This window comes from Mixophyes fleayi, chromosome 7 (assembly GCF_038048845.1).
Source record: "Mixophyes fleayi isolate aMixFle1 chromosome 7, aMixFle1.hap1, whole genome shotgun sequence".
NCBI classification, from domain to species: Eukaryota; Metazoa; Chordata; class Amphibia; order Anura; family Limnodynastidae; genus Mixophyes; species Mixophyes fleayi.
Window position 1 is genome coordinate 31218605 of NC_134408.1, and position 21231 is coordinate 31239835.

The following is a 21231-nucleotide window of genomic DNA, read 5'->3' on the forward strand; positions in this document are numbered from 1 at the left end:
CTTTCTAACCCTAAAATATGGGTTTGGGGGCATGCAGGATGTAACATTTCCATGTATTTTTAATAAACAAAAAAGACTAGAATTTCAAACTTCTAACTTCATTCAATTTAGGCAGCAATATATGACACTAGAGGGCGCTAAATTCAATGTCTTTCACATCTGATGTTTGTTAAGTAACATGTAATAAAGATCTAGCAAAATGTGCATCCTAAGTTAGGACACAGAAGCCTATCATTGGAATATATACCCATCTATTTTGCTTCCAGCGATGTGTGCCCCAGGATACCGCTTTCTCATCTCTATTCTTCAAAGTACTCATGCAAATGCTGCAGTGGCTGGACAGCCCGGGTGTGGAGGAAGGGCCACTGCGAGCGCAGCTCAAATCCTTTGCTGCACAGTATTCATCAAAGCACCGCATCAGTGATGGTATGGATTTAATTTGTTGAGATCAGTATCATTTTATTGTTTCTTAACTGGTTTGTGGCACACTTTAATGAATTAAAGCACTCGCTGTTTCTTGTTTTATTTGTTTGTAGAGATGAGCGAATTAGAAGAAATGTTTTAGTTTTAGTGGTATATTTTTATATCATCATTCCATATATTGCCATTCCACACTGTATTTGTAAATTTTCATGTCGCTTCTTTTTAAGTTTAGTCTGAATATTGCTGGGACAACTAGTGTCAGTCCTGGTGTGGTTGGGATAGTACTGGAAACAATTAAAGCCAGTTTTGCATTAGCAAAACATGCAAAATTTTGCAGACAAATGCAGAATGGGGCAAATATGTTGTGGACACTTTTTTAAGAATTTTGCGCCTATATATTAATTTGATATTTATTTGTATATTTTGATGTGTTGTGCATCTGTCAGCTATACTTGGAAGCCAGATAATTTTGTAGGCCAAGCTAATACTATTCTTGAGAATGTAACCTATCAATTTACTAGGTACCCGAATATCGTGAATATATGAACATTGTCAAACCTTGTACCAATCTCACTCTCTGGGAAATGTTTACAGTTGCGCAAAACATCAACAGTCCTAAGATCGTCCTGAACCGTCTAGTTCACTTGTAACTTGTTATCCTGTCTGTTTTAAATGTTAGGTTTGTTTCCTAAGGTTTGATAGTTTATTATTTTAGTTCTTTGTACTATGTTTATACGACCCATTCTTCAGTATGTATTCTCCACATAGTTTCAGTTTTGTCAGGAATTCAACATTGAATCTCTATCCACCATAAGTAGATCCAAATTGGGTGTAAATTTCCATTAACAGTCTGTTCTTTAACCTTTCTCCTGTAGTGCGCAGTGGGTTTTTGCACTTGGCAGAAGCTCTGGCATTCTGTCGAGAACCAGATGTGATCAATTCCACTCTATGTGCTATCATTACTACTCTGAAGTCTGGAGATAAATGCAACGTGGAACCTGAACTGATCAGCAAAGGTAGGCATTACACCAATCATAAAATGTTTATATGGAGATAGTCGTGTCTGTCATTTTGTGTATGGCGTTTTTCATGGTCCCAACCACCCTTTTGTTTTTGCTAATATTCATAAGAGTTGCGTATTTCAAGTGCCTAATTAAATGCTTCCCCTACTTGACTTGGTGTCAAAGGAATGGTGCCTACTTACATGGACCAAAATAAAAAGTATTTAAAAAAATGTTTTATGGTTCTTATTATGTAAAACTGGTAGGTCTCCCAGAGATGCTTTCTTTAAAGGTTATTGAGTAAAATACCCTTTAGTCTTATATGCATTTACTTAAAGTAGAGCTTAGCTTTTCAAGGGAAGAAAGGTAAAAGCAGAGAAACGCAAGGTATGGACAAGCTGGTTGAAACTGTGGTTATTGAAAAGTGTGGAGTGTTACATTTTGAACAGTCAATTCTTCAGTTTATTGGGACTAGGTTTTGTGGAGTGTCGTGGATAGAAACCTGATTATTGAAGGTTAAGTAGGTTGGTTTTCAGACAGGAAGTGTCAAATGGTTATATATACCAATCGTTGTAAGGGGGTTAGACATCACCATGATGTCCGCTACGTACATTGCCGCCCATTGCAGTAGGAATCTCCAGTAATTTTTCTGCGCACCTCAATCGGATGCGAGAAAAAACGAGCGAAGATTCCTGCCATAACATCGGCGCGACGTGTCTGTGTACGTTACAGAGACATCTCGCTCCGAATTGATTCTCCCCCTAAGAATTTTAAGATGATTGGTAACAGGTAGTGTTGAGTAAGATTTTACTTTTGAATACAGGTTATTAGAGCATGTTTTAGGGCGATTGGAAATGTGCCATTGGTAAGAGAGAGGTTAACTAAACATCTTTTTTTCATAGGACTTGGATATGTAGAGTACATTAGTTGAGGGAGCAGGATCAAGAGGACAGGTAATAAAAGTTAGATTGTAATTTAGCAATTTCCTCATGTAGTGGTATGATAGGAGGAGAGGAGCGAGTGTGAAGTAAGAGGGTTTGGAAGCTGCTGGGAGGGAATCCTGTTTGCAGTGATCAGTTATGTCTTGAGCTGTGAGTGAGTTGAGGTTGGAGATTGGCAGAATAGACCGTAGAAAAGAGGCTTTGGGGGTTTAGAGAAGTGAGAGTTAACAAGAGATGTACATTGGTTTGTATAGCGCACAGAGGGATAGGTTACAATTGTGGAGAGCAGTTTTGTAGTGAACAAAGTTGGGTGACATATTTTAGATTTCTGCCAGCATGCTTAAGAGTGTGACAGAGCCTCTGCAGGCACCTAATACTGTATGCCATGGCAGGAGTATCTGTGCTTTCTGGGATGGGACTAGCAGGAGCTAGGTTAGTGTCCTTTGTGTGGTGGAGGCGGGGAATAACGTTATAGGACAGAATGACAAACAGAGAGAGTTTCAATAAATAGGTGATCTCGGTGTTATGTCGCTGTGATAAACTGCTTACAGTAGGTAAATCTGTTCCTTGTCAAATTCCTTTGTTTAAACACCATTTTACTTTGACCCTTGTACCTGTATAAGTGTCTCCCCCATACTAGATCTACCTTTTATAGGGGAAATAGATGAAAAACACCGGGCTAAAGTGTCATGTTAGAGGAACACAGACCCATGAGCAGGTTTAAAGTTTCTAGCAAGAGAACAAGCAGTCCTGTAGGTGTCCTAAAAATAAATCCTTCTCTGACCAGTGACAGCAATAGTGATTTACAACAGCTATATGAAACAATAAGCAGAGCTAAGAAGTCAACTGCTAAAATCATTATATGGAAAAAGCTAATTTCAGCCTAGTTTATGGTCGCATTAATTCAGTCATAATCTCACATATAGCTCACGCCCAAGATAAGTGGAAACTGGCATATTACTGCCAAGGGAAAGATTGATTTCAATGTATTGTCTCCTTAATTTTAGAATGGCAACACTGCTACATTTTATTTAATTTTTTTCTTTCTCACTGTCTTTAGTACTCCAAGGACTGATTGAAGCAAAATCTCCCTACCTGGAAGAGTTTCTGACCGTCCTGCTCTCGGTTACTATAGAAACCACATCACGGCTTACTTCCACAGGCCCGGTTGCTGTGGTGAGCTCTCTACTGCTGCAGGAGCGAGAAGAGGCGCCAGTGAAGAAGGGAAGTGAGAACAGCAGGTACGTCCTCTTCATTGTTCTGTGTTCTCCACTGTTACTGTTCGTCTGAAGAGGTTCCATCGTTTCTCCAATGATAACTTTTTCCTCTGTCCAATAAGAAAGGTTAGACTGTGTAGAAACAGTTTGAAGTTTACCCCACAGAACATGAATAATGTTGGCTGGAGATTATGGACAGTGACTAGGAGAGTGTTTTTGTCTTTATAGCTCTGAAGCCGCTCGCGCCAGACACTCCTCTGGACTCCTTATCGACTGGCTGGACTTGTTAGATCCTGAAGTTATTAGTAGCTGTCCCGACCTGCAGCAGAGGCTGTTATTTTCATGGAACAAGGTACAGTGTCCTAATACATAGTTACAGAAGAATTATTACTATATTGGAGTAAGACAAAATGTATTGTTTTTGCTGTAGACTATGGTAAGTATATACAAATACATGTGACACTGTAAGGTACCATGAAATGTGTTTTATGCCATTATGCCAATGGAACACATGTATTAACACATGGTAACCAATAAGCCACATTCAGTCAGTCAGTCCAGTATATAACTGATCAAACCACTTGTCTGATTAGTTGCTACAGGTTCTGTCTAAGAATGTGATTCATAAGCTAAGGTTTGTGACTTTTCTGAAAGAAAGAAATCATAATTGGGAAATACATCCATGGGTATTGTTTTCATTCTTCTTTTTATTCTTATTATGCTCTCTAGGTAAAAGGTTCCTCAGGATCACAGGCTCCTTCCTTCCGACCCTACCTCCTGGCCCTTTTAACACATCAGTCAAATTGGAGCACATTACACCAGTGCATTGGCATCCTATTAAGCAAACATCGAGAACAGAGGTGAATGTTACCTTTTCACTGTGTCTATTTAATTCAGATGTAACACTGAGCAGGAATGAACTAAAACATGTTCAAAAATAATATTGTGTCAAAAATTTGCATTACAAGACTTCTTTGTTTTTGTCCCGACAACAGTATAAAGGGTAAATTGCAAATGTAAAGATTTGGCCCTATAGAGTATTCACAAGAAGTTTAGCTGAATGCAGTAAAGCTAAACGCACACAGCTATTTTTATATATATCCCGCTCCATTCATGTTTTTGAATAGAAAACAATTGTTTTCTTGGTTTAATAATTGTTTCTAGAGGCATGCAAATCATGTTTGTACCCTTTGCCTGTCATTTTTTATGCAGACATATTAAACATGGTTCACAAAAAACTTTGTACCAAAGCTAATAAAACCATAAAAGTATTTTACATCACTGTGGAAACTATTGGCACTTTAATAATACATATGGTATTGAGAAAGTCTTATGCACTATTATCAAACAAATTAAAGTGAAACTTGTATTGTTTGTAGTAACTATCATACAAAGTTATATTTGTGTGATGTCTTGCGAATTGTATCAACATCATCATGGGTGTATGCTAAGTAACAAAGAACGTTAATGGAATGAAGATGGAATAAATCTTAAAATATTTGTATATTGTTTTGTATGGTACTCAGGTTTGACCCATCAGCATCTCTGGACTTCCTGTGGGCTTGTATTCACATTCCACGTATATGGCAAGGAAGAGACCAACGCACACCACAGGTACATTTGTTTAACACATGTGAACCTGTTGCAGGCAACTGTGTGGAGTTCTGTGACTTCTCTTATATTCATTTTGTGTTTGGGGCTTTTTCTCCCCCTACAGAAAGGGCGTGAAGAGTATGTGTTGAAGTTGAAATCGTCAGAGCTCATTTGCCTTGTGGACCTTATTATAACCGAGTCTGAAACCAGAAGTCAGGGACCAGAGGAAGCCTCCTGTCCCTTGATCCAGTCTCGCCTGCCGTTACTAATTAACTGTTGCCATGGCAATCAGGAGAGCATCAAAAAGGTTATGGAGCATTTGACCAACTGTATAAAACGATGGGGAAACAGGTAAGACTTTGAAGACTTCACACTGCATAATTTCTGGCATTCCATTTGGGTTATGTTTCACTCCTAGGAGATAGGACACAGGGAAAATAACTAATTAATCCTACTCACTATTAACACCCAACCCTCTGCTCACCTGCTGCTTTTTTTTATTTTTTGTTTGTTTACTTGTTTTTTCTCTATCCTCCTTTGGAGGACATCGGGGACATTGGGGTATAAGTAGGGACAGGGCGAACTGGCACTTTAAACTTCTGTTTACTAAGCCCTAGCTCCTCCCCCTCCACGGCTGTGACATACCTCATCAGGGCTGCACCGAGAGTCCCTTGGCCATGCGGGAGACACACAAGATATTTCAATGGGCCGAGGCTCACGTTCCGGCGCTAAGGGCCATCTTTATTCCCGGAATAGAAATTTGGGAAGAAGATTTCCTAAGCAGGCAGACTCTGCATCCAGGCGAATGGTCTCTCCATCCGGAGGTGTTTCGTCAGTTGGTGGAACGGTGGGGTCAGCCTGATGTTGACATGACATCTTGGCTATTTTCTTTTCCTGTTTTCTCTCTATCTCCGCTTTCTGTGGGCTTGGTTAAACATAAACTGAGGCTTACAGGAAGTGGGGTATAGAGGGGGAGGAGCTAGGGCTTAGTAAAAAGAAGTTTAAAGTGCCAGTTTGCCCTGTCCCTACTCTATACCACAATGTGCACAGTGTCCCCCAATGAACTAAGAGAAACGGATTTTACGCAAGTACAAAAATCCGGTTTTTTTTTTTTTCAGTTCCATGCATAGTAAGTGGGTGCAGAGCCTTGTATTTTTGCTATATTTGATGTAAATTAATTGTTTTAGACTACTAGAGAAACAGCCTCAGGCTTTACTCTGAAGTGTGTCCATCTGCCTTCTCCTTTACAGGATATCCTCACCTTCACTCCTGGACCTCAAAAAGGTCTGACACAAAAACTTATGAAATCAGTCCTCGTGGCTATTGCCTGGAAATGATAGGTGCTTGCCACCTCTTTCTCAATTACTCCTCTGTGTCTGATCTCTGGGTGGGTGCTCGGCGTCTTCAGTCGGTGACACTAGATATATTTTTCAGAGCTGCATTTTTAGTCATGGGTTTCCAGAGAATTTTGGAGCAGAAATGCACTCCATTGTTTATTCAAGTGCTTTACCTGTCCTGTCCCTGATCACAAGTGGGGCCTGAGTTTTTACTACACTTTCTTACTGGTGCCAAAGTGGTTCCTTCTGCATATGTTTTATCTGAGGGCCTTTAACAAATTCCTTTTGTAAGAGCGATTCAAGATGAAGTGACTTTGGTCCTTGATTAGAAGGATTCTGCATTTCAAGAACCCCTATCTTTTTTTATATCCTCATATTAAAGGACCATCTGCTCTTCCACCACTTTGCCTTCCAGAGAACATTGGAAATCAGTTTCAGATGGCCTCTTGTCCTGTCATCAGCTCCACACATCTTTAACTATATTATGGCTACCTAGTCGTGGTGATGCTTCTTTTTAAAATCCTGGTAAAGGTCATTCCAAAAAGTGGGGATTTATCTCATGCTCGCTCTCCATCTCCTGGAGTTCTATGACATCATAGACTTACACAGTGTTTCCAGGGCTCCATTACGAAGCCGTATATCAGATAGTGTTCCCTTCCAGGAAAAGGTTTGCTCTTTCCAGGAGCTTATAACCTCTGACCAAAAGCACACTACCATCCATTACTGCCGTACTGAGGGGATGGCTTTGGTCTTGACTGTAGAAGTGTTACCATAAGTGCAAACCCAAGTACACTCCCAAAACAGGTTTGTCAGGAAACTTTTAGAGTTCTGTTTAACTATCTCATAGGGTGGTTGCCTCCCTGAGCTAGTGGTGAATCATCCCATCTGATAAGAGCCTTCTTGGTTCCAGTGTAGCAGGTGTCGTTGCTGTGAATGCCAGTCTTCTTGGATAGTAGACGGTGTTCCTTCATCAGAAAGTGTTCATTGTCTCCTCAGGAATTCAACTGTCTAACCATTGCCCTGAACTCGGCACTATATGACTGACCCTGAGTACTTGGAAATTTATCCTCAAGGGCTGGCTAGTAAATGTCCAATCAGACAATACAGTAGCGGTGGCTTATTAGAACCATAAAGGAGAGACACTTTGCCTCCAGGCCATGAGGGAAGACTTTAAGATTCTGCAGTGGGCCTCATAAAGCCAATAAATCCTTAACCCATACAAGTGGTCCCTGAATCCTTATGTTTTTTGGGACCATGTGACGCTCTGCTGGTCACCAGAAATAGATCTGTTAGTGTTGGGATTGAATCACAAACTTCCCCTTTAAAGCAATAAGTCTTGTGGGCACTTCTATGGCAGGTTCAGTTTGTCTACCTTTTTCCCCTAACCTCAGTGATTCCGTGGAAGGTTGGATGGTGGATGGATTGTTCATTACTCATGATTTGTCTGGTTCGGGTATGCAGATCTGGTCAATCTGTCCGGCAATCATTCTCTGCATCTTCTCCTTCTCCCAAAGCTTCTGCCTCTCTGCCCTATTTTTGAACAGGGCCTGACAGAACATAATTTAACAACATGTCTCTTTAAGCCGTGATTATTAATCCCTGTGCCTTGCTGATCCTGTTGTTTGTTGTCTTCTCACCCATAGCGTGGTTTTTCTACTAGCTATAGGTGGTTGTTGTTATTATTCTTTATAGGGCGCCACAGAATTTCCGCAGCTCCGCACAGAATACAGGCAGTGGACCATAGAGGGAAACCAGAACAATAAATAATACAGTACAGAACAGGACTCCAAATTACCAAATATAGCTAGTCGTCAATTTGGAGCAGAAGAATAGGTAGAGAGACAGGAACTAAAAGGGCCCTGCTCGTAAGAGCTTACATCCTAAAGGGAGAACAAACAGACAGGAGGCACAAAGGGAGTTTAAAGAGGGGGTCGAGTACAAGAGGAGCGAGTAGCAGGCCAGGGAAAGAGTGAGATGAAGAGATCAAACATGGACAGAGCAGGTTAGGTGGATGGTTGGTAGGCTTTGAGGAACAGATGAGTTTTGAGTGCCTGTTTGAAGGTGCACAAATTAGGGGACAGTCTGATGAAGCGTGGGAGATCATTCCAGTGGAGGGGGGCAACCCGGGAGAAATCTTTGATTTTGGAGTGGAATGAGGAGAAGTGACTGTCATTGGCCGATCGCAGGAAACGGGAGGGAGTGTGAATGGAGGGGAGGTTGGAGATTTATGATGCAGTGGAGTAGGAGAGGCCCTTGTAGGTGATGGTAAGGAGTTTGAAAAGGATTCTGTAGGGAAAGAGAGGAGCCAGTGTAAGGCAAGTCAGAGGGCAGGCAGAAGAAGAGTGGCGTGAAAGGAAGATAAGTCTCGCAACTGCGTTAAGTATAGAAGGGAGGGGGGGCAAGATGGGAGAGGGGGATGCTGGTGAGAAGGTTACAGTAATCAAGATGGGAAATTATGACAGTATGGATAATGGTTTTGATGGCATCCTGAGATAGGAAGGACCGGAGGTGGGCGATGTTGCGGAGTTGGAAGCGACAGGATTGGGCAAGAGATTGAATGGGGGGAAGGGGACAGAAGAGAGGGAGGCGTCGAGAGTGACACCCAGGCAGTGGAGTTGGGAACAGAAAAGATGGTAGTGTTGTTGACAGTGATAGCGAGATCAAGATGGGATGAAGACTATGAGTGTGGTTTAGGCAATGTTGATGTTGAGAAAAAATGAGGACATCCAAGAGGAGAGATGGCAAAAAGGCAGTCAGATACACGAGAGGAGGATAGGGAAAAGATCAGGAGAAGAGAGGTCATCAGCGTTAAGGTGATACTGTAGACCGAAAGAAATGATGAGATCACCCAGGGAAGAAGTGTACAGCGAAAAGAGTAGAGGGCCGAGAACAGAGCCCCAAGGGGCTCCTACAGGGAGGGCATAGGAGGGTTTGGATGAACTAGAAATGGATACAGAGAAGGAGCGGTTGGCAAGGTATGAGTTGAACCATGCAAGGACAGAGGCAGAGATAGAGAAGGGTCTGTGACAGGAGGGGGTGGTCCACAGTGTCGAAGGCCGCGGAGAGGTAAAGGAGGATGAGCAGGGAGAAGTGACCCCTAGATTTAGCCGAGAAAAGGTCGTTGGTAACTTTGGCCAGGGTGGAGTAGAGGGAGCGGAAGCTGGATTGGAGAGGGTCAAGGAGAGAGTTGGCTGGTAAAGTGGTTGCAGACAACCCTCTACAGTAATTTAGAGGCCATGGGGAGAAGGGAAATAGGGCAGTAGTTAACTAGTGAGGTGGGGTCAAGATTGTTTTTTTTTTTTTGAGAATTGGAGAGATAAGAGCATTTAAAGAAAGGAAAAGTGGACAATGCCAGTAGAGAGTGACAGATTGGAGAGGTGTGCAAGGTAGGAGCAGTCAGTGGGGGGGAGAGGGAGCGAAGGAGGCGAGAGGGGATGGGATCCAGAGTGCAGGTAGAGGAAAGGATGAAGGAGTGGACTTCTTCACCTGAGGAAGGGCGGAAGGAGCACTAAAGTTGGTTGTTAGAGGAAGGCCGAACGATGAGGGTAGCAGGAGAATGATGTGAGGAGATGTTGAGTCTGAGCTTCAATTTTGTAGAAGTAAAAGGGGTCAAAGTCAGTGTCAAAGAGGGAATGCGGGATAGCAGATAGGGGGGAGTTGAATGTGGTAAAGAGGCCGTGAGGTTTGGAGGACTGAGAAGAAATGAGGGACTTCGGCTAGGCATGTCTTCAAGCAGATAAAGTATGTATGTGGCCATTCTACAACTTAGCTAGGCATGTCTTAAAGCTCACAGCTTTCCCTCAATACTTTTTCCTCCCCAAAAACAAGATTGTCCCAAGCTTCTAATCTTAGGTGATTCTTTTGGATGTGGTGCATTTACTACAGGTCTAACTGTCCAGGAATCGGGAGTTCTGTCGTTTGGACAGCTGGTTTGTACTCCTTGAGGGCCATAGAATGGGATGCTGTGCCTCTTCCAAGTAAGTCTCCCACTCGATCAAGATCAAAATTTGGCAGACTTGGGATGTTGGTCATGGGGCATTCGAAGACCAATTTGCAGAATGGCCACATGCATACTTTATCCGCCACTGTGGAGGATGCATTTCATAGGATGTTCCAGGCTGTTTTTCATTCTTGGGCATTCCTTCCCTTCCACCAATGGTGGCTTTGGGATATCCCAGCATCTGTGTTCACCTACTGCTGATGGAGTGTTAAATCCTTGGCTCTGAGGCTGTAAAAGTACATAGACTACCCAGCCAGGAATGCGTGCTCTCTGTCCTGCTCTGCTGCTTTTTTGGATTTCTTGCTGGACTAGGTGTACACTGAAGAGAAGAAGAGTTTATGTGGAGGAAATAGAATCTGTTCTTATTTCAATGCATTTCCTCCCAGAGACAAAGTACAAAAAAACCTTTTCTTTGAATTGTAGAGCTAAATGAACACATTTGTTACCTGGTATACTAAATATAATATCAGACTTTAAGTGCATGATCCAGTAAGTCCACTAAATCAGTGTTTTATCTATTTAGTTCTTTGGGAAAGCATTGCCGGGACTTCCTTCTGCAGCTTTATCTGCAGCTACCAGAACTGATTTCTCCAGTGCCTGAAATCTTGCTGACCAGCGAAGGGGCCACTGACAGCAATACCTGCAAGGTATGGAAATCTGCTCCTTCCTATTACTTATTGGAAAACTTTCAGTTGCTATAGATACCTTTGGGGAAAATTAATTATGTAATAGTACTGTGAACCTGGTAGTTATGTGATAGTTACATTTCTTTTGAGATTAACTTTTATTAAACATTTCTGCTCTTAGTTTAAAAAAAAAAAAGTGAAAAGAATAAGCAAAACCACAGTACCCAAGTGAGATTATTAGTGATTGGTTGAAAGATAAAATGATTGATAGTGACCATTTGGCTCATTTATGTTGCTTATCGCAGCTGAAGCTTACACTTGCACAAATATTGAATCTTTCACCTTGATAATGTAAAAGTTTCCAGTGCTTTCTTTCCTTACTCTTCAACGCAGTTACTGTCTGTATTTAGTTCTGTGCTTTACTGCTATTCTATGAGGTCACAGATAAATACAGAGATTGTTTTTTTTCAAACTTCATTCTTTCAGATGGATGGTCTCATACACCGTTTTATTACACTTCTGGCTGACACCAGTGACTGCAAGGAGAGTCGAATGTCAGATGCCAACATGGCTTGTCGTAAGCTCGCTGTTGCACATCCCATCCTGCTGCTAAGGTACATGATCTGCCTAGTTAAATTGTGCTACAGTGTGGTGAACCAGTCATACCCTAGCACCAGTACCATTCTACATTCTGTGGAATTTTGATGACCATTGAAAGCGTTGTACTGAACCAGATAGATGGAGACAAACATTTCTGCTACTTAATACATGTAGTTTTTCTCAGATCTATACAGTACTTGACAAAAGTTTGCATTTTTTGTTTTTAAATGTGCCATTAGTACAGTTCTAAAGTGTTTCCCAGATTATATTGCCCCAGTTCATCCTTGTTGGTTATGCCAGCATATTACAATTCTCAGCCAGGCTCTGCATGAAGGTTCTCCATTTTTGTAGTTTTTCCATAGACCAGTATATAAATGATTTACTCCAGAACCTTGAACATCGCTGTTGGGTCTAGAAGATAATTTAATTCTCCAAGCCAAGTGTTTTGTCATGTGTTACACTGGGAGAAGAATTAAGGTTGAAACTTCTGCTACTGGGCATAACACTAGTTACTCGGTGAAAGACACCAGATTTAGGCTTAAGATCAGTGTCTCAGTGTTGTGTCTGATCAGCAGTGTATTGTTTATTTCTCCTGCATTCTATCTGGGGGACACTGCTACCTTGGGGTGGTTTGAGGGTGCAGGACCTGGCACTTAAGTGTTAAATTTGTAAACTGAACTGAAGCTCCTCCCCTCTCCCAACTACAATTCTTCTCTGTTTAATCTTAAGTGCCCAAGGAGTAGTGCAAGAGGTTTATTGGCTGCCTACAGCAGCCTAGTTAGGGTTACATTTTTATTAGCTTTTATTGTTTTAATTTTACTTTCACAGGCAATTCTGCAGGAGTGTGTGTGTCTGTATAGACGGTGGTGGTGTCGACAGACAGTTCACCTCTCTCCGATGATTCCCTGTAGTGTGATCGAGTTTTTAGGGGATTATGTCGCTGCAGAAGCAATTCTACAGTTAGCGAGTGCTCCGTTTAGATGGCGTGTGTAGACAAGCACTTTGACTCGTCTACTACTAGTCCAAGAAATCTTTGGCAGCCCCTCTGTATGATTGGTCAGTTTTTTTGGACCTGAACTTGACAAAATTATCTGTCCGGCTACTGGAGCAAAGAGCCCCTTTCTCCCTATCAACCCACCTAAGTCTCTAAAGGACTGAGGTTCCATTCCTTTCAGGCTTTCTTTCGTCCAAAGCACTCCTCTTCCAGGAATCACGCAGGGATCAGCAGAGGGTAAGACAGACCTGGGTTGCCAGGCGCCCAGGGTCTTATCTTTTTGAGATACAGACAGCATGACAGGCTCTCCCCCCCCACCCAGCTCAAGCTGCAGTGGGAGCCCGTATTTGTTTTTCCGTGACATATCAAGAGCCTCTGCCTTAGACCAGTGGGTAACAGGAACTCTGTCAAAAAGATTTTTTCCTGCCGTCCTTTCAAAAGAAAACGCAAAGCGGCTTACTCTCAGGAAGGCTATCGCCTCTCTCCTTTCTCCTGTCTTCAGATATAATTCCAGGTGAGGAGAAGACTCAGGAGTTTTATGTCAATATTTGAACGTGAAGCTACAAGTGGACAGGTTCAAGATGGAGTCACTCAGATTTGTTATAAGTGCTATGGAGTGCAACGAATTCTTAGCATCCGTATACATCAAGGACACATATCTTCTTTTTCCTATCTGGGCAGGCGCCGCAGTCTACTCAGATGTTCGATTTCAGGATTCTCATCTGGCCACTGCACCATAAGTTTTCACAAAGGACATGGTAGTGATGGGCAACCCTATCTTAGCGAGTAACCATTGTGCCTTACTTAGACCATTTGGTTCTCAAGGCTGAGTTGGCCCACTTGCTGCAGATTTACCTCCACAAGCAGGGCTCAGGTTCTGGAATCGCACAGGTGGATTTTTAGTCTCCAAAAATCCATCCTGATTCCGAGTCAAAGGATGGTGTTTCTGGGTCTAATCTCTGACACCAGGGAGAAAGGGTCTTTCTTCCACAAAAGAAGATCTGGACCGTACAAGTATTGATGAGCAGAGTTCTGACCCTCTGCCATTCTTTTCTTCTGCTGTGTATGAAGTTGATGGGGACCCAGTCAACAGACAGTCGATCTTGCAGGGTTGGCCCATTCAGTCAGACAAAGCCACTGCCGTGGTGTTGTAAAATCATCAAGAACCCAGAACTCCCTGGCAATGTGGGAGTCTCTTTGAATACTATCCTGAGTAGAACTCTTTTTCCAGCAATGTCAGCCGTGTACATTCTGTGGGTAGAAAATTTGTCGGATTTTCTGAGCAGGCTCTTCATTCTCCAAGAAGAGTGGTTTCTTCATCCGGCGATATTCAATCTGCTAGCACAGAGATAGGGTCGGCCAGAGGCGGACATGACGGCCTTTTGGCACAACAACAAGGTGGTGACCCATTGGCAGTCCCAATGCATGCCGTGAGGGTACCATGGTTTGTCTATCTTTTCCCTCTAATTTCGATGTTTCCTAGTCTCCTCAAAAAGGCCAAGAGGGAGGAGATTCTGTACATCCTTGTGATTCCAGATTGGCCACAAACAACCTCAACGTTCTATAAAAAGCGACAGGCCCAGGATGGAAACGTCCTTTGTGGGGCGATCTTCTGTCTCCGGGTCTGTTCCCCCACCAGTGGCTTCATCCTCTAGCTTAAATGGCATGTCTGTTGAAGCCAGATTCTTGAGAGCCAAAGGTTGTTCGAGGAAGTGAGCCAGACTATGCTGAAGACCAGAAAGCCAGTGTTTGCATGGCACTATAATAGACTTCGGAAGACGTATGTGACTTGGTGTGAAATCTCTTGCTTTCTCCCTTTCGGCTTTTGCATCTTCTTTCTTTTGTTCAGAATGGACTGGATGTTGTACTAAAGCTTTGTTCCCTTAAAGTCCAGGTCTCGACCTTGTCTGTATATTTCCAAAAGAAGTTGACTCTGATCACGGTAGTCCACACTCTCAGGGGTTTTGCATGTCCAACCTCCCTATGTCCCTCCTATAGTGCCATGGGATATTAATTTGATCCTTCCCGCTCTTCTACTTTTACCATTTGAACCTTTGGAGACAGTGGATTTGAAGTCCTTGACTTTGAAAATGACTTTCCTTCTAGCTATTTCTTCGGCTAGACAGGTTTCTGAATTGGGGGTATTGACTTGTAGGTTTCGTTTCTTCCCTTTTCACGATGACAGAGCAGTTTTGAACACATCTCCTTTGTTTCATCCTAAGGTGGTTTCCCATTTTCATCTTAATCAGAAGATAGTGATTCCCTTTCTCACTTTTTTTTTTTTTTTTTGGTAGCCATGAAGAGCTTGGCCTTTTGGACATGAACAGAGCTAGTGGGATTCACCTGGACAGTACCTCGGGAGCTCAAAGACAGACTCCCTGCTGGTTCTCTATGATGTGCACAAGCATCTAAACGGACTATAGTCAGATGGATCAGGTCCACTTTTCAGCAGGCTTATTCTAGTTTCGGTAAGCCGTTTAAAAAAATTGTTTGAGCTCACTCCATTAGTTCAGTGAGTGCTTCTTGGGCAGGGTGTTGCATGACGTCAGGTAGCCACCTGGTCTTCTGTCCACACTTTTTAACAGTTTCATGTTTTTGCGTCCAGAGAAGCTGGCTTTGGGCAACAAGTTTTGCGTTTAGCTATGTCTGAGTGTACACTCTTTTAGGGGCAGCTTTGGAACATCCTTATGATAGCAGTGTCCCTCAGATAGCATTCAGGACAAAAGAGGATTTCTGGACTTACCGTTAAATCCATTTCTCCAAATCCATCTAGAGCACAATGTGTTCCCATCATTTAGGCTCAGTGTTCAGCTCTGCGTGTTGCTTGGACTGTGTGTTTAGTTACTTTCTTGTATAACTCTATCTTTTGGGGCTTTGCAAGTTGAGGAGCATATTGGGGAGAATCTTCAGTTCAGTTTACAAAATCAACCTTTAAGTGCCAAACTCATGCACCCCCCACACAACCCCATGGTAGCAATGTTCCCCAGATAGATTTGGAGGAGTGGACATGGTCTGTTTGTCCCACAATGTAAGGAATAGGAAAAATGGTTTTGTAATTGCCATCAAATCTTCTTATGAACTTGTATTTGTACTTTATTTAAAATATTCAGAGCATGACATTTGACTTTCCGTTTTAGACACTTGCCTATGATTGCAGTCCTGCTTCAGGGCCGGGTGCATTTGAATTTCTATGAGTTTCGGCAGCAGAACCATCTTACGTTCTTCACTCACATTTTGGGCATCCTAGAACTTCTACAGCCCCAGGTTTTTCACAGCGAACATCAGGAAGCATTGTGGGACTGTCTTATTTCCTTCATCAAACTTCTACAGGTTAGCAAACCTCTTCTAGTCTAACACTGACCTTTAAAGCAGTTTTCCCACATAGAAGGTTCATTTTCTTTAAATATCAAGTTAAGCATGCATCTGATAGTCAATTACCTTAGCTGTCCTCTTATAAATTAGTATCTCCTTTCCAAAATATCTATGGAGGATAGACAAATATGGCTGCCAGTCACTCACACACACTCCTAGCTCTCAGCATGTTATATGATGGCCAATTGAATGGGGAGGAGGGGGGGGGGTGTTTACAGTGCATACAGAGCTCAGATGGGCGTTCCAAAGCCTCTCTGCTCGCTATGTCATGTTCCCTGAGACACTGGTTGTCATGGTAGTCATTAATAGCCTGAAGAAACAAAGCAAGGAACAATTTTAATTACCAAAATTGCACACTTCATTTTTTTTTCATATGACTGCTGCTTTAACCAAAGCCAAATTGAAGATGTACAGTGTCTTGTGTTCATCTCCTCGTAATGTGTATTATAAGAGTAATGCAGGTAGCAATATGTCGCAATCTATTCTCAGATTAAAATTATTCACAAAGGCATGATGGAAAGTGTTGTGATAATATAAACAAGGCAATAATCCATGTTTTACTGCACATGGCCTTGGTGCTTTTACTGATTAATTTAAATTCATTACCCTGACACTTTGTATCATAATACATTTTGACCAATCCATTTATCTGCCTTCAGACATCTGCTAATAGGACCTTTAGCCAATTAGAAACCACCAATACTAGTTTATTTTATGTGTGTCGTGTAAGCTGCACTTCCAACGTCTATGGGGGCTGCTGAAAGCCTTCTTTACCTAATTGCTCTATCTCTTGCATTAGAATTACAGAAAGTACTCCAGGCAACTGGGTGGCTTCATCAGTAAGTTTGTACAGTTCATCCACAAGTACATAACATGTGATGCGCAGGCAGCTGTGTCCTTCCTACAGAAACACTCTGATCCCCTACAGTAAGTGATTTAAATAATAAATACCTCCAGTGTCCTGGCTGCATATATTAATACATCTTTTCTCTTCACTCCGAGCTATGTCTGTCAAAGCGCGTGTTGGTACTGTCAAGTGCTCTGCAATGTCAGTGGATCCTTGAAACTTACAATGTATTTTCATTTTGCATTAACGCTTCTGGATTTACTTTCTTGTGTAACGTTTTACTTCACGACTTCGGTTAAGGAGAACGATTATGAAACAGGTTTTCCACCTTGCCCAACATTAGCATATTGATGGGAGTCCGTCACTTGGGACCCCAATTGTTTGCTCAGTGCAGTATAGTATAGTCTGTACTTATTATAACAAGTGACCTCTGTGGTCAGCTGGTATAATAACTATTAGAGCCATAGGACCTGCACAGAGGTAAAAATGTCCGTTGACTTCTGTGTGCAGAGATTGGACGGGGATTGAGTCTACACACAGCTGTGACAGACATTTCATGGGTTGGAGCAATATTATGAGAATGTAGCGTATTCTCTAGGATCTAATGACATTACTGAGACATTCTTGGCTGGATAGGCCAGTCCCATGTTGCCCTCATCTGTCTATCTAAATTGAACAGAAATGTTGGTACCTATGAGAATTTAAAGAAATGTGATCATATTGAGTTTGGTTTGTAAACCATAATTCAGCAAATGTTTAGATTTCTTTTTTCTCCCTTTTGATTGTACAACCTTTGCTTCTGCTGCTTTTTGACTAGTATATGTATATTGTTTTTGTGCTCATCCACTTTGTATGTTCTGTTTTCAAATTTACATACATCCTGTACTTAGTGCTTGTAAAGCTCCTACCCTCCCTATTATGGCACCATTTCTGCTTCTGTTTTGGATATGTAATTATGTTTTGACATTTCTACTTTTTGCATGTGCATGCGTGCTTTTTTTTCCTGTGTTGGTGTACAATTATATATTTTCTGTAGGCTTTGACTGTGGCTTGCAAGCATCACTTGGTTTGTTTAGCTTTTATTACATTGTTTATATTAACTCGTGAGCCTTAAAATGCTTAATGGCTGATATCTTTTCCTTACATTATACTCTTACGCCATTTAACTAAACCATAAAATAACGACACAAACAACTTAAATGTGGCGAAAGCAAAGGAAATTTATTGTAAAGGTATGGTGGTGGTGGAGAAAGAGCAGTCAGATCAACATCCGCCAGGCCAACCAGGATTCCCCATCATTTACCATGGGACATCTGCAAATGGGGGACAACCAACACACCCCAAGGCGCACATATCTACCTTCAAATGGGCCCACCGCCCCGAGCACTACAAAACCCATCCCGTTTCTAGGGTAACGGAAGCAACCACAAGCCAACCAGCTCGGGCGCTACTTGGACTGAGACTAATTGCCCATTCCATTGAAAAAAGGTAGGTTGTGTGCCCTCTACCGTAATGTGCCCTTACCACTGACCAACTGTACTGCGTTTTTCGGCCACGCCCGGATGCATTAGAGCCGAGGCCCGCCAACACACCTACAAACTTTCGCTACACCCTTATAAACGACAACATGTCTTTTTCACTCAAATGAACACTATCTGCCCGATAAAGACCCAAATTCTGAAAACGAATAAGCGAATGCTCAATACGTAACGAGCTATCACCGAGTTTACCTTTTTTCGCAACTCATCAGCCACCCTGCCACCCTTGGAAGTATCGCCAATTCAGCCTAGGCACTATATCATAGGGATGTGCACCGGCCACTTTTGATGTCTCGTGTTTTGGGTTCGGATTTGCTTGATGTTTTGAGTTCGGATTTGTTTCGCAAAACACCTGTCGAAAGGTTTTGGTTCGGATTTAAGGTTTTGGATTCGGATTTATTTTGAAAAAAGCATAAAAAGTGCTAAAAAAAACAGTTTGTGTTTATTGTTTTTTTTTTCACTCCTACGCTATTATTAACCTCAATAACATTCAATAACAATCATTTCCACTAATTTCCAGTCTATTCTGAACACCTCACAATATTGTTTTTAGGCCAAAAGGTTGCACCAAGGTAGCTTGAGCACATAATGCCAAAAAAAGGCACAAGATGGAATTGTTCTGGGCCCTCCCTCCCACCCCTCGCGAGATTCGACACGGGACTTGGACGACAGAGCCTCGTTTTCAATTTTTTGCCGCCGGAAATATCCGAACAGTGCTCGGATCCCGTTCGGATCCGCACTGTTCGGGTGGGCTCGGATTAGCGGAATCTGAGCCCGCTCATCTCTACTATATCAGACCAGCAGTATAATAAGGTCAGGCCAGGAGCCACGGACCCAAGCCAACTCGGACCGAATTGAGAAAATCGGATCTAAAGATATGCCTAAAAGTTCTTTCCTCTAAGATGAATTACCAACACATGAGACACCCCTCATTTTGCAATCTCACCTACCAGTAGCTTCCTAAAACCTGTCCACCTTAAACCCTCTGACCGATCCACTGAACCACAACCGACCCCAGAATAGCAGATTTATCCCCTGCTGCCCTGTGTAAAGCAGCCCAATGCACATACGAATGTCCCAACACCCAGATCAGCCGCAGGGTCTTGTGTTCTGCATGAGGCAGTGAAAACAAATGTAAACATTAGCAGACATCATATACGAAGGACTTCCAGCAGATTTAATGGAGCAGGAAAATGAAAACAAAAAGGGGGACCAGAATGGCCCATAGGCTTTATGATGCGCATCCATGCCAAACGAATCAGCAGTCTACCTCACAGGAAGTATACATTCCCACAAAGTAAATGAAGGAAACAAAGAGGGAAGCAGAAGCACAAGCGAAGGTAAAACCATAAAACCTCGTTGTGCCAGTCAGGCCCACTTTTTAGAGGAAAAAAGGGACAAATCCCTTCGTGCCCTGCTTTCAAAAGCACGAACAGCCGAAACCCTGTTCCACCACCGCAGTCAGTCAGTTGAGAAGAAAAGTCAAGGAAGAAGAGAGGGTCGTACATAACATTTATACACATCAGTTTTCCACCTGCTTAGCTCCTTTATAGCGGGCCCTGAGGCCGCAGCAGGTGTGGCGGCCCCACTGCGGAACGAATGCGTGCCAAACTGAGATCCATCCATACCTACAGCCGCCTGGGTACGTTTAAACACCACCGAAAATTGGTACCTAGTGAGGAGAGAACCATCGCCATGCACCAACCAAGGGAGCGTCCCACTCTGCCTCAGGGAAGCAAATTGACTATTGCAATCGGGCATACAGAGAACCCCACCCTCTGGACCACTGTAATCCAGCGCCCTCACCCCAGCTGATCTGATTTAGATTTTCTCATCTTGCAACACACCAGATATAACCATGTGCTGTGCCAGCATGCCTGACAAGGGGAGGACCTGGAGGAAGCAACTAGCTTGCTCACCCGCAGAGCGCCAAAGTATAACATAACAAAGCCACCTCATAGGTGTCCTGTGCCACTCTTGGAATAGCAGCCAACAGACTGCCTAACAAAGAGTTACTAACGGGCCTCCTCTGAACTAGAGGTACCGGTCGCTCTCTCACCCTAATCCCTGACCACCCGGGAGATCAAGAAAATTTTTGTGTAGTCCGTCTCCCCCTTCAACCTAGCAAAGAATGATATCCCCGCCAGTGTCCCTGCCATAGCAGCTCTAGACCTGCCCACTCAGAAACCTGCCTAGACAAAAACATGCAATGCACTTGTCCCCACCTTCCTCACCGACATGGCCTTGGCTTCGGAAAGTGCACCACTCGTTCTAAGCAGCTCGATACTTCTTCCGAGTCGAAAGGGCCAGATAGGATTTGGCTAGACCCTCTATCGTCTTGACAATCAGCCATACATAAGGGGGACAGGGTAAACCCATTAGGGATGCCCCAGGTGCCAAAACTCTAAACCTCTACTCTCCATTTGCCCCCTGGACAACGCATCCGCCAACTCATTCTCCACTCCAGGCACGTGCCGAGCTTGAAAGCATGTGTCGCAGGTCAGGCAGCGCCAAACCAACCTCTGCAAGAGCGTGATCACTGGAGGTGATGTGGCACTTTGGCTATTGATCCGCCTGCATTACCCCGAGGTTCTCACACCACAAGACAATTTGCTTCTCTACAAACTTGTCTGCCGAAAGTTCGGGAAATATCAAGGAGTGTCAAGTTAGCCATCCAGCCAGACAGTACCCATTCCTCAGGCCACGGGGCAGCGCACCACTCCCCCGCAAAATAGGCCCCGA

General features: G+C 43.0%; 1 protein-coding gene across 4 annotated transcripts in view; it reads left to right on the top strand.

The window, feature by feature from the left end:
- INTS1 (integrator complex subunit 1) overlaps nucleotides 1–21231 on the top strand; it is a 71528-nt gene that overhangs the window by 38834 nt on the left and 11463 nt on the right. For all 4 annotated transcript variants that reach the window (XM_075179577.1, XM_075179576.1, XM_075179579.1 and 1 more), the window contains 11 exons: nucleotides 267–426; nucleotides 1299–1439; nucleotides 3426–3606; nucleotides 3811–3934; nucleotides 4312–4442; nucleotides 5109–5196; nucleotides 5300–5526; nucleotides 11036–11159; nucleotides 11625–11752; nucleotides 15870–16062; nucleotides 16904–17031. In XM_075179577.1, coding sequence (XP_075035678.1) covers nucleotides 267–426; nucleotides 1299–1439; nucleotides 3426–3606; nucleotides 3811–3934; nucleotides 4312–4442; nucleotides 5109–5196; nucleotides 5300–5526; nucleotides 11036–11159; nucleotides 11625–11752; nucleotides 15870–16062; nucleotides 16904–17031 — 1625 coding nt within the window. The remainder of the gene's footprint in view (nucleotides 1–266; nucleotides 427–1298; nucleotides 1440–3425; nucleotides 3607–3810; nucleotides 3935–4311; nucleotides 4443–5108; nucleotides 5197–5299; nucleotides 5527–11035; nucleotides 11160–11624; nucleotides 11753–15869; nucleotides 16063–16903; nucleotides 17032–21231) is intronic.